Source organism: Mesoplodon mirus, assembly GCF_964341445.2.
Source record: "Mesoplodon mirus genome assembly, chromosome: 15".
NCBI lineage: Eukaryota > Metazoa > Chordata > Mammalia > Artiodactyla > Ziphiidae > Mesoplodon > Mesoplodon mirus.
In genome coordinates this window covers 56501159-56512400 of record NC_138991.1, presented here as the reverse complement: position 1 = coordinate 56512400, position 11242 = coordinate 56501159, and the positions used below count along the sequence as shown (strand labels likewise).

Here is an 11242-nt window from a genome sequence, read left to right as displayed (position 1 = left end):
GGACCCCCACTGCATCCACCACTTAGATTCTACAATGAAATTTACTCGCCATATCATGTATCTCGTCTCCTAATCCTCCCCTCTGTCCACCCCTCAATCTACCTTACTTTTTACTGACCTTCAAAGCAAGTTGCAGACATCTGTACACCCACTTATCCCTGTGTATTTTGTTAACTGAAGTTCAAGATATGTCTTTATTTTTTTCTCTTTTTCTTTCTTTATTTTTTGCCTGAGTCAGGTCTTAGTTGCAGCACATGGGCCCCGGGGTGCATGAGCTCTGTAGTTTGTGGCATGCAGGCTCTCTAGTTGAGGCACCCAAGCTCAGTAGTTGTGGCACGCAGGCTTAGTTGCCCCAAGGCATATGGGAATCTTAGTTCCCTGACCAGGGATTGAACCTGCGTTGCCTGCACTGGAAGGCAGATTCTTTACCACTGGACCACCAGGGAAGTCCCCAAGATATGTCTTTTTGATAGAACTTGTACTTTAAAATGTTTCCCCAGGGAATTCACCCTGGTGATGACCCAGAATAGTGGGTAAGACCCCACCTTATCTGGGGTCCTGATTATTGAAAGACACGGGAGAGGGATGCTTTGTTCCAGATGAGGATTGGAATCCCTGGCCCTACCTCTTACCAGCTGTGTGGTTTTGGGCAGGTCACATCACCTGTCTAAGCCTCAGTTTCCCCATCTATAAAATGGGCTTAAGAAAGGCACTTACTAAAGAAGATGTGGCACATATATACAATGGAATATCACTCAGCCATGAAAAAGAATGAACTAATGCCATTTGTAGCAACATGGGCAGACCTAGAGATTGTCACACTGAGTGAAGTAAGTCAGAGAGAGTAAGGGAAATATTGTATGATATCGCTCATAAGCAGAATCTAAAAAGAAATGGTACAAATGAACTTACAAAACAGAAACAGACTCACCGACTTAGAGAATGAACTTATGATTACCGGGGGGGAAGGGTGGGGAGAAGGAATAGTTAGGGAGTTTGGGATTGACATGTACATGCTGCTATATTTCAGCCCGCGAGCCACAACTACTGAGCCCGCGCGCCACAACTATTGAAGGCTGTGCGCCCTGGAGCCCGTGTGCCGCAACAACTGAAGGCCACACACTCTAGGGCCCGTGTGCCACAATTACTGAGTCCGCGTGCTGCAACTGTTGAAGCCCACACGCCTAGAGCCTGTGCTCGGCAACAAGAGAAGCCACCGCAATGAGAAGCCCTCTCACCGCAACGAAGAGTAGCCCCCGCTCACGGCAACTAGAGAAAGCCCACTCACAGCAACAAACACCCAACGCAGCCTAAATAAATAAATTAATTAATTAATAATAAAGTAAAATAAAATGGATAACCAGCAAGGACCTACTGTACAGCACAGGGAACTCTGCTCAATATTACGTAACAACCTAAATGGGAAAAGAATTTGAAAAAGAATAGATACATGGGATGGCTAGTGGGAAGCTGCTGCATAGCACAGGGAGATCAGCTGGATGTTTTGTGACGACCTAGAGGGGTGGGATAGGGAGGGTGGGAGGGAGACTCAAGAGGGAGGGGATATGGGGACATATGCATACATATAGCTGATTCACTTTGTTATACAGCAGAAACTAACACACCATTGTAAAGCAATTATACTCCAATAAAGATGTAAAAAAAAAAGAATAGATACATGTATATGTATAACTGAATCACTTTGCTGTACACCTGAAACTATAACATTGTTAATCAACTATATTCCAATATAAAATAAAAAGTTAAAAAAAAAAGAAAAGAAAAGCACTTACATCTTAGGGTTGTTCTGAAGAGTCACAGACTCTGCACATGAAGCATCTGGCATGGTGTTTAGTACATAGTAAGCGCTTGGCTACTGACAGTTTTGCCATTTTGTAGATGTTACTGCGTGGATAATCTTCCAGAACAAACTCTTTTCCTTGGGCACTAAGGTTTGGTTTTGTTCCTGGCAATGAGAAGCGTTTTTGGCCTTATCTGCCCAGGAACTGGTGAATGTGTAGGTTGAGTGTGAGGCCAAGGCCCAGAATTCCCCTTGCCTTACCTTTGTCCTCAAGGTGGCAGGAAACCCCCTTGCAGGAGTCTTTGATCTCACTGGGAAGCTGGGGCCCAGGAAGGCCCTGCACAAGTGTGATTGGCCCCTTTATTGGGGCCTGCGAAGGCTAGTGTGTCACTGCTCCACCAGGGTTACCTGCCTGGCTGCTGTTGGCATCAGAGTTTGGACCCCTGATCTGCTGGTGAGACGGACTCAGACTCAGGTATTTATGGTTCAAGACAGAATGCAGTGAGTCTGTAGATGCGTGCAGTGGCTCTCAGCAGGCGGTGATTTCACCCTCCAGGGGACATTGGCAATGTCTGAAACCACTTTTTTTTTTGCGGTACGCGGGCCTCTCAGTGCTGTGGCCTCTCCCGTTGTGGAGCACAGGCTCCAGACGCGCAGGCTCAGCGGCCATGGCTCACGGACCTAGCCGCTCCGCGGCATGTGGGATCTTCCCAGACCGGGGCACGAACCCATGTCTCCTGCATCGGCAGGCGGACTCTCAACCACTGCGCCACCAGGGAAGCCCTGAAGCCACTTTTGATTGCCACCTTGAGGAGAGTACTACTGGCATCTAGTGGCTGGAGGCCAGGGATGCTGCTGAACATCCCACAAGGCACATAGGACAGCTCCCTAAACACAGGATTACCCAGCCCCAAGTGTCAGTGGGGCTGAGACTGAGAAACCCTGGATTAGGGGTGTCAGCAGCCTGGTCTGGAAGGGAGGGGTTGACTCCAGTTGTGGGCTCAAGAATGGCTCGCTGAAGAGAAGTGGTCTTGGTGGTGGCAGGCACGTGGTGACTGAGTTAGCTGGGAGAGACTGGGGGAAGGCATGTCGGGCAGAGAACAAACAGCATGAGCAAATGTACTGAGACATCTTTGATGGGGAGATGGGCAATAGTGTGGACAGTGAGATGGCAGGTGTGGTTCAAGGAGCATGAAGTTTGGGGTCAGATGGACTTGGGTTGAGTCCTGGCTCCACCCCTCGCTAGCCATGTGGCCTCAGCCTTGTCATTAGCCTGAACCTCAGTTTCATCATCTGTAAAATGGGGGTAAGAAGTGAGGTTATGTAGGTACAGCCTCCTATATCCCCACTCCTCTGTTTGCACTCTGTGTCCCAGCCGTTCTGATATCCTGGCAGTTTGCTCAATGCTTCCTGCTCTCTCTCCTTTCTGGGCCCTCCTTGTACATTTTGCTCTGCCTGGAGGGATGGTCATATTCCAGGTGGAGGGATGACACCATAGGAGGTTATAAACTAGGACACCCCTCAAGCTCCATGCGTGTTGCTGGCAGAGTGATCTTTCCAAAACTCTAGTCTGAACATATCAGTGCCCAGTGTGTGTGTGTGTGTGTGTGTGTGTGTCCGTGCACACACACACACAAATTTGAAGGCCAAGAGAATGGTGGGAAATTCCCAGGCCTTTACTTCAACTCCCTTCCCCATCACTTTTCTGGTCTTCAGGTGCCTTGGGGAAGGCCAGTGGGGACTCACCAGGCTTGAAGGGGGTGGGATTCTCTCTTGGTTAAAATCTCTGCTTCCTTCTCAAGTTAGGAGCCTGGTTACTCTACAACTTAGGGTTGAGGTATAGAGGCCAGGATCCCACGGAGGCTACTGCCAGAGAGGCTGGGGGCAAGCCACCTAGCTTCTGTGAGCCTCCATTTCCCCCTTTGTTAGAACAGTATTTACAGGGTGTGGGTACATGGGATACTCCCTGCAAAGGTCTTAGGTCAGAACCTGGCTGAGTATTTCTTAGCTGCTTTATAAAAATCGAGCTCTTGGTGAATACCCTCTGTAAGCCTGGTATTGCGGGAGGCCCGGGAGGACAAAGTCTTCTGACAACTGGTCTTGACTTACAGGATTGCTTGGTTTAGGATTTGTGGATTTGACTGATTGTGGACATGCAATTTTTAGGGAGCAATTCCATTTCTAGAAATTTACCTGAAACATGCACAAAGATTTAGCTCTATATAGGTTCACAGTAGTGACTTATAAAGTGAAAAACTGGAAATAGCCTAATGTCCACCTCTAGGATATTGGTTAGGTAGGTGATGAGACAAATAGAATCTTAACGCAGTCATTCAAGAAGAAGCAGAGGGATATTTGTTGATATGGAAAGATGTTTATTATTAAGTGAAAGTAATACACAAAACAATATTTGTGTATAAAAATATATATACACATGTATATATTTTAAAACCTGAATGCTAATACACCAACAGTGGGTAGATATCGCTGAATGATTTTTACAATTCTTTTCTTATTCTAGATTTCCTTTTCTAAATTTTCTACAATGAACGTTCATGCCTTTTGTGAAAAATATAGTAATATATCTTATTAACTTTTAAATTATTTTGTTATTAAAATATAATAAATAAAAATAGTAATAAAAAAGGGCAATTTTACTAGCTGTTCCTGTCCCTCTTTACAGCCTTATCTCTCGACTCGATTCTTGATAACTCCCAATAAACATAGGCTCACCATTGCTACAATCCATTTCAGTATTTGCACGTTATTTGTTAGCCTCAGAGAACCGTACTAAGCAAGGCGATATAGAGATGAATACTCACATTCTCCAGATGATTTGCGTGCACGCCAAATTTTGAGGTGCCTGAAAACAGGGAGTTCTGTACCTCCCTCCATTTATTTTTTCTCTTTTAATTCATTTCATCCATTCCTAGCTTGCGGGTCGGTTATTTACTTTACGTACGCCTGCGCACTCCTGGGGTGGGAGTGGGGCCGCTCTGTCCGGCGGCCCCGCCTCCCGACGCCGACCACTGGCCGGCTCCGCCAGCGCGCCCCTGATTGGTGGCTGCGGACCAGGTCTCGCCGCTCATCAAGGTTGGCGGGAAAGAGGCGGCGGGGCAGAATGGCGGCGGCGCCCACGGCCTCCTTGCCCGGCGGGTGCCCCACGGCCGTGAGGCTGCCGCGGTCGCCGCCGCTCAAGGTTCTGGCGGAGCAGCTGCGGCGCGACGCGGAGGGCGGCCCGGGCGCGTGGCGGCTGTCGCGGGCGGCGGCGGGCCGCGAGCCGCTGGAGCTGACGGCCGTATGGATGCAGGGCACGGTGCTGGTGGCGGGCGGCGGCGAGGCGCGGCTGCGGGACCCGAGCGGGGCCTTCTCGGTTTGCGGCCTGGAGCGGGTGCCGCGGGGGCGGCCCTGCCTCGTCCCAGGTAACAGCCGTATTCAACCCCGTGGCTGACCCTGGGTTTGTACCGCCCGAGGGCGGGGCCTGGCCGTCCTACATCCCGGTGTTTGCGGTGCTGGTCCCCCGCCTCGATACCCTTTCTTCCCTCCCCTCCCCAGCCAAGCGCCACCCAAGCAGTTCTGATAAGCATAACTTGCAGCCCATTCAAAAAATACAGTTTCCGGGCTTCCCTGGTGGCGCAGTGGTTGAGAGTCCGCCTGCCGATGCAGGGGACATGGTTTCGTGCCCCGGTCCGGGAGGATCCCACATGCCGCGAAGCAGCTGGGCCCGTGAGCCATGGCCGCTGAGCCTGCGCGTCCGGAGCCTGTGCTCCGCAACGGGAGAGGCCACAGCGGTGAGAGGCCCGCGTACCGCAAAAAATAATAATAATAATACAGTTTCCGAGGACTCCACCAGCCCTCCCAGCTGGAGTCTCCGGGGGAGGGACCCCCAGCATGTGTATTTGTTAACAGAGTCCCTTCACCACGGGTGATTTTTTTTCTCCCTATCAAGTTTTGGAAAATATCATAGTGGGGAACTTGGTTCATCCCTAACGACTCTACTCAAATGTACCTTCCTTTGGGAAGCTCTCCCCATTTCCCAGGAATGAGGAGCCCTGCTGTACCCCTCCTAAGTGGGACTATCTTAGGCTGTAGTTCACTACTGTTTCCTTTTAAACCAGTGGTGCGCAAATTTGAGCTTGCATCAGACTCACCCTGAGGGCTTGTTAAAACTGACGGCTGGGCACCACCCTTAGAGTTTGAGTCTGTTGGTCTGGGCGGGGCTGTGAATTTGCATTTCCAACCAGCTTCCTGGTGCTGCTGGTGCCAGTGGCCTAGGGGCCACACTTTGAGAACCACTGGGCCAGACTATGGCAGGGCGGGCTCTGTGTCTTTCTGACAACTATTCTCAGTGTTAGGTTGAACTTTTCTGGCCCTGGCCCTTTCTGGCTGAGCTCCCAGGAGCACTTTTCTTAACCTTTCTGGACCTCTTACCAAAGGGACCAATAATTCCTGCCTGTTGTGTGGATTCAATACATTTTAAAAATGTCCTTAACACAGCTCCTAGGCCATAGTGACCATTGTTTTTTTTGCTAGGCAATGCTCCTGCACGCTTCTCACCCCACCCTGGCTCCATCCTTCAGCCTCCCTCTCTGTCTGCCCTCCATTGCAATGTTAGTCTAGCGCAAGATCGGCAAACTACAGGCTGCCACCTCTTTTTGCACGGCCCATGAGCTAAAAATGTTTTTTATGTTTTCAAATGGTTAAAAAAAAAAAAAACAGAAGATTTCATGACATGGGAAAAGTATCAATATATGAAATTCAAATATCCGTGTCCATAAGTAAAGTTTTATTGGAGCACCGTCATTTAGGTATTGTCTAGGGCTGTTTTACCATTACAGCTATAGATCTGAATAGTTGCAACAGAGACGCTATGGCCTCAAAGCCTGAAATATTTAGTATCTGGCCCTTTACAGAAAAAGTTTGCCACCCTTGGCATAGCATGTAGCACGAGCTGTTTGGTGTGCTGGTCCCCAGGCAATGCTCTTTGAAGGCAAGCTGGGGCTGTCTCCCCTGTCTGGCCCCAGCCTTGGCATAAGGTTGGCACCAGTGGGTACCTGAGTGGGCATTGTGCGTTGGTGAACCCATCTGACTTACCTACTGGCCTGTGTGCCTGGGCCATACCATTTCCTCTTGCTAATTAATACCAGGGCTTGATTGACAAGTCTGACACTGGCTTCAGGTAGGGAGCCTGAAGAGTAAGCAGGCCACTGAAACACAAAGTGATGTCATAGGCTTGAGCTTTAGCACAGGGTGCCGTGGGCGCAGAAGAGGGACAACTGATCCAGTCCTGTATGGTCGGGGTGAAGGCCTGATAGGAGGGAGGGGCGTGGTGGGGAAGGAGAAGGAGAGACAGTGGAGAGAGACTCTGGCTGGGGGAGAGGGTGTGGGTAGAATGAACCAGACTAGTAACCAGGTGGTCTGTTCTCGGGAGGAAAGAGCTCAGGCCTTTGAGTTCACCCGTATTGTTGTGTCATACGCCTTGGTGCATGTAGGTTTTGAGTTTGTGGATTCCGTGTTTACCTCGCCTGTTGGGACTCTCTGTGGGCTTGTTCTTCCTTTCCAGGGTCTTCAGTCATTTTCTGAGGGCTCCATCTCCACCAGCTTTTTAGGCCCATTCAGAGGGTATGGCAAGTGTAATTTTAGAATGAGCCTCCGTCACTGAGGGACCCCACGTTACTTGCTCAGGTAGAATGTAGGGATGGGTTCAGGGAAACCTAAGTACGCCATGCCAGGAGCTAAAGACCAGAGGGTAAGGTGTCAGCTTGCCTGGCTTCCTTCAGTCAGAGCCCCAGGCCCGCGTACAAACCCAGTCCTGATGTTGGAAGCAGTGTGATTAAAGCGGCCTCGCAGGGGCACTCCGTGGGGGCTGGCAACGTGCCTGCTCTTCCTGCTGTGTTTGGGTTTTTTTACACAGTTGAGTTTTGTGTGGTTAAGACTGGCCATTTTTGCTTTCAAGGAGAGCCACTTCCCCAAGGGAATGGGAATAGAGTCGTGGTTAATATGTCATTAGATCATTGTGATGGCAGCCTGCCCTCTTGTTGATTTGCTTGCGTATGCCCGGCTGGTGGCAGGAGGTGGCAGGGATTGGTCCCAGGCAGTTGGAATAACGGCGGCATGGGGGGTGCTACCACCTGCCCAGCTCTTTTGGCAACATAAAGGGAAAATTGGATTTGCTTTGGGGCTGTCAGGGGTTGTCTTTGCAGAAAGGGGACCAGTCCTGTGCACAGATTCTGGCACAGACTCTGGCATGGAGCAAGGAACAGGGAGAAGAGAAAAGCTCGAGTTTTCAGGCCCCGCCTTAGAGCAGTCTGTCTAATTACAACTCATCCTCTGATGTGAGAGACTCTTCCACTCTTTGGGCGTGATAGCTTTATGCAATGTGCTGTGATTTTGTTTTAGCATTTTATTTAATTTTTAAAATTATTTATTTATTTATTTGGTTGTGGGGGGTCTTTTTTTTTTTTTTTTTTCCCCTCTCCCGTCGCGGAACACAGGCTCCGGACGCGCAGGCTCAGCGGCCATGGCTCACGGGCCCAGCCACTCCGAGGCATGTGGGATCTTCCCGGACCGGGGCACAAACCCATGTCCTCTGCATTGGCAGGCGGACTCTCAACCACTGCACCACCAGGGAAGCCCTGTGTGGGGTCTTAGTTGCAGCTCACCGGCTCCTTAGTTGGGGCACGTGAACTCTTAGTTGTGTTATGCATGTGGGATCTAGTTCCCTGACCAGGGATCGAACCCGGGTGCCCTGCACTGGAATTGTGGAGTCCTATCCACTGCGCCACCAGGGAAGTCCCTGTTTTAGCATTTTAAAACCAGAAACCAAAGAAGATACAAATGTCATTCTCCAGGTTAAATGCGGAATTTGCTGGCAATGTATGTATTTTGACCACTAGCTGCCTTGGCACTTTGGTATCTACTCTCTGCTTTTTTTTTGTCTCCAGTTTGCCTCCCTGATAAATTTAAGCCCTCTCAAGGACTTAAGGTGTCTGTTTTGTTTTTACCTTCTCTATCAATGTGAACTTTACCGCTGGGCTTTTCTTCTTCTAGGAAAGTATGTGATGGTGATGGGAGTGGTTCAGGCCTGCAACCCTGAGCCGTGCCTGCAGGCTGTGAAGATGACAGATCTTTCTGATAATCCCCTCCATGAAAGCATGTGGGAGCTGGAAGTGGAAGATTTACACAGGAATATTCCTTAGAGGATGTTGGAACCGTCAATAAAAACAACCGAAATTCAGAAACAACTTAGGTTCTTATACCGTATGGATCTCATGGACATCACTCAATATGTATTTCTCAAAAGTTTATCAGAGAGCTTTGCTTCAAGGAGTCTGGATGTAGGATTTCTAAATGCTGGGACACTCCAGTGAACTCAGCCCCTGCTGCCCCTTGCTTTGACTGTTTGCTGATGAAAAGCAGATGTTTTGTTCTCTTTCTCTTTTTCCTCTCCTTTTTTTTTTTTTCTTTATGTGTGTTAATTCTCTCTCTCTAAAGCACACAGAAATCTCATGTTGCATTTTCCAAGTTTTACAAGTGATGATACTTTTTCCATTACCACTGCAACCCTACTTTACGAGGCAGAATTTGAACCTCAGTCATTGTCCGCAGAGAGTAAAGTGTGTGGTTATGGGCAGGAAAAGAGGCTGCATAAAAAAGGAATGACCTCATGGCTCCGCCGTCTTCTCCATCAACAGCTTCCGTATCCAGTTTGCAAGTCAAACGGCATTTTCTAACTGCAGGCACTGGGGCCTCTCAAAGCCAGCCCTCTTTCTGCTTCAGACACCACTCAGCCCTAAATGTGTAAGGTGCATTCCCTGCAGATGTGGACGATGATGTCTGCCCTTCTTCCTTCACTTAGGGCTGTTGAAACACTTTCAGAATTTCTTGTTGAAACTAAAAATCAAGACTAAGAACAACTTCCAGGCATGAACTAAACTTCTGCCTCATAACTTTTGGTGAGACACTGCGAGGAGGCAGCCTCCTGGTTAGAATACATATTCAGTCTATAGCACTTTGGAGGGAACGTATTCGATCTGTAGCACTGTCTTCCCACGTGGCTGCACCATTTTGCTTTCCCATCAGCAGTGTATGGAGTTCTTGTTCTACAGCCTCACCAGCATTTGATGTTGTCAGTGTTTTGGATGTGCTATAATTTTAAACTCTAGCATTTTCTTTTAAAGGTGGGAAAATTGGAAAGTGCGCACTGTTTTTTTGTTTGTTTTTATAATAAATTTATTTATTTTTGGCTGTTTTGGGCCTTTGTTGCTGCATGTGGGCTTTCTCTAGTTGCAGCGAGCGGGGGCTACTCTTCGTTGCAGTGCACAGACTTCTCATTGCAGTGGCTTCTCGTTGCAGAGCACAGGCTCTAGGCTCATGGGCTCGGTAGTTGTGGCACATGGGCTCAGTAGTTGTGGCTCATGGGCTCTAGCGAGCAGGCTCAGTAGTTGTGGCACACGAGCTTAGTTGCTCCGCGGCATGTGAGAGCTTCCCGGACCAGGGCTCGAACCCATGTCCCCTGCATTGGCAGGTGGATTCTTAACCACTGTGCCACCAGGAAAGCCCCCAAGCCCTTCATTTGTCATTAAACTTGCTGTGTGACTGTGAGCAAGTTACCCACCTTCTCTGTGCTTTAGTTTCCTTATCTATAAAATGTAGATTATACCGGGCTCACAGCACTGTTGTGAAGGTGTGTGTAAATCACTTTTACATGTGTCTGGCACATGGTAGGCCCCACATGATTGTTGCTGGGAAGAGCAGTAAGTTCCTACTCACATCCATTAGTTGCCTCTTAAAATTTTTATATATTTTTACTTATTTTTATTATTTTTATTTTTTTCTTGTTTTTGGCCACACCACACGGCTTGCAGGATCTTAGTTCCCTGACCGGGGATTGAACCTAGGCCCTCGGCAGTGAAAGTGTGGAGTCCTAACCACTGGACTGCCAGGGGATTCCCTATATACTTTTAGGATAGCTTTAGATCCACAGAAAAATTGCAAAGACACAATACAAAGAGTTCCCATACACCTGCACCCTGTTTCCTTTATTATTCCTGGTTCCTTTATTAACATCTTACATGAATGTGACACATTGGTTACAAGTAGTGAACCAGCACTGAGATGTTATTAACCAAACTCTATCCTTTATTCAGATTCCCTTAGTGTTTTTCCTAATGTCCTTTTTCTGTTCCAGGATCCCATCCAGGACACCCTATGACATGGAGTCATCTTGTCTCCTTAGGCTCCTTCTGGCTGGGACGGTTGACCAGTTGCTTTTGATTACATTGACATTTAATTTTGATGTAGTCCATGGCGTCTCTATTATAGGATTCTTAGGTCAACACTTTATTCCAAAACTAGTATGGGTTTCCCAATAGTAGCCCCTGAGCTGGGTGTGTGGTAGCCTCCCGAAGACCTTAAAACCGAAGTCGACCCTACTGAGGT

At 48.6% G+C, this 11242-nt stretch overlaps 1 protein-coding gene across 1 annotated transcript; it reads left to right on the top strand.

Moving 5' to 3' along the window:
* Nucleotides 1-4905: 4905 nt before the first annotated feature.
* On the top strand, nucleotides 4906-10137 carry RMI2 (RecQ mediated genome instability 2). Its single transcript, XM_082644125.1, has 2 exons — nucleotides 4906-5223; nucleotides 8852-10137. The coding sequence occupies exons 1-2, from the start codon at nucleotides 4923-4925 to the stop codon at nucleotides 8998-9000; spliced, it is 450 nt and encodes a 149-aa protein (XP_082500251.1). The 5' UTR covers nucleotides 4906-4922; the 3' UTR covers nucleotides 9001-10137.
* The last annotated feature ends 1105 nt before the right edge of the window (nucleotides 10138-11242 follow it).

Excerpts from the sequence above, each read along its gene's own strand:
- RMI2 (XM_082644125.1), top strand. The coding sequence starts at position 4,923 with ATGGCGGCGGCGCCCACGGCCTCCTTGCCCGGCGGGTGCCCCACGGCC. Across the intron at positions 5,224-8,851 it reads GCGGCCCTGCCTCGTCCCAG|GAAAGTATGTGATGGTGATG; the intron begins GTAACAGCCGTA and ends TTCTTCTTCTAG.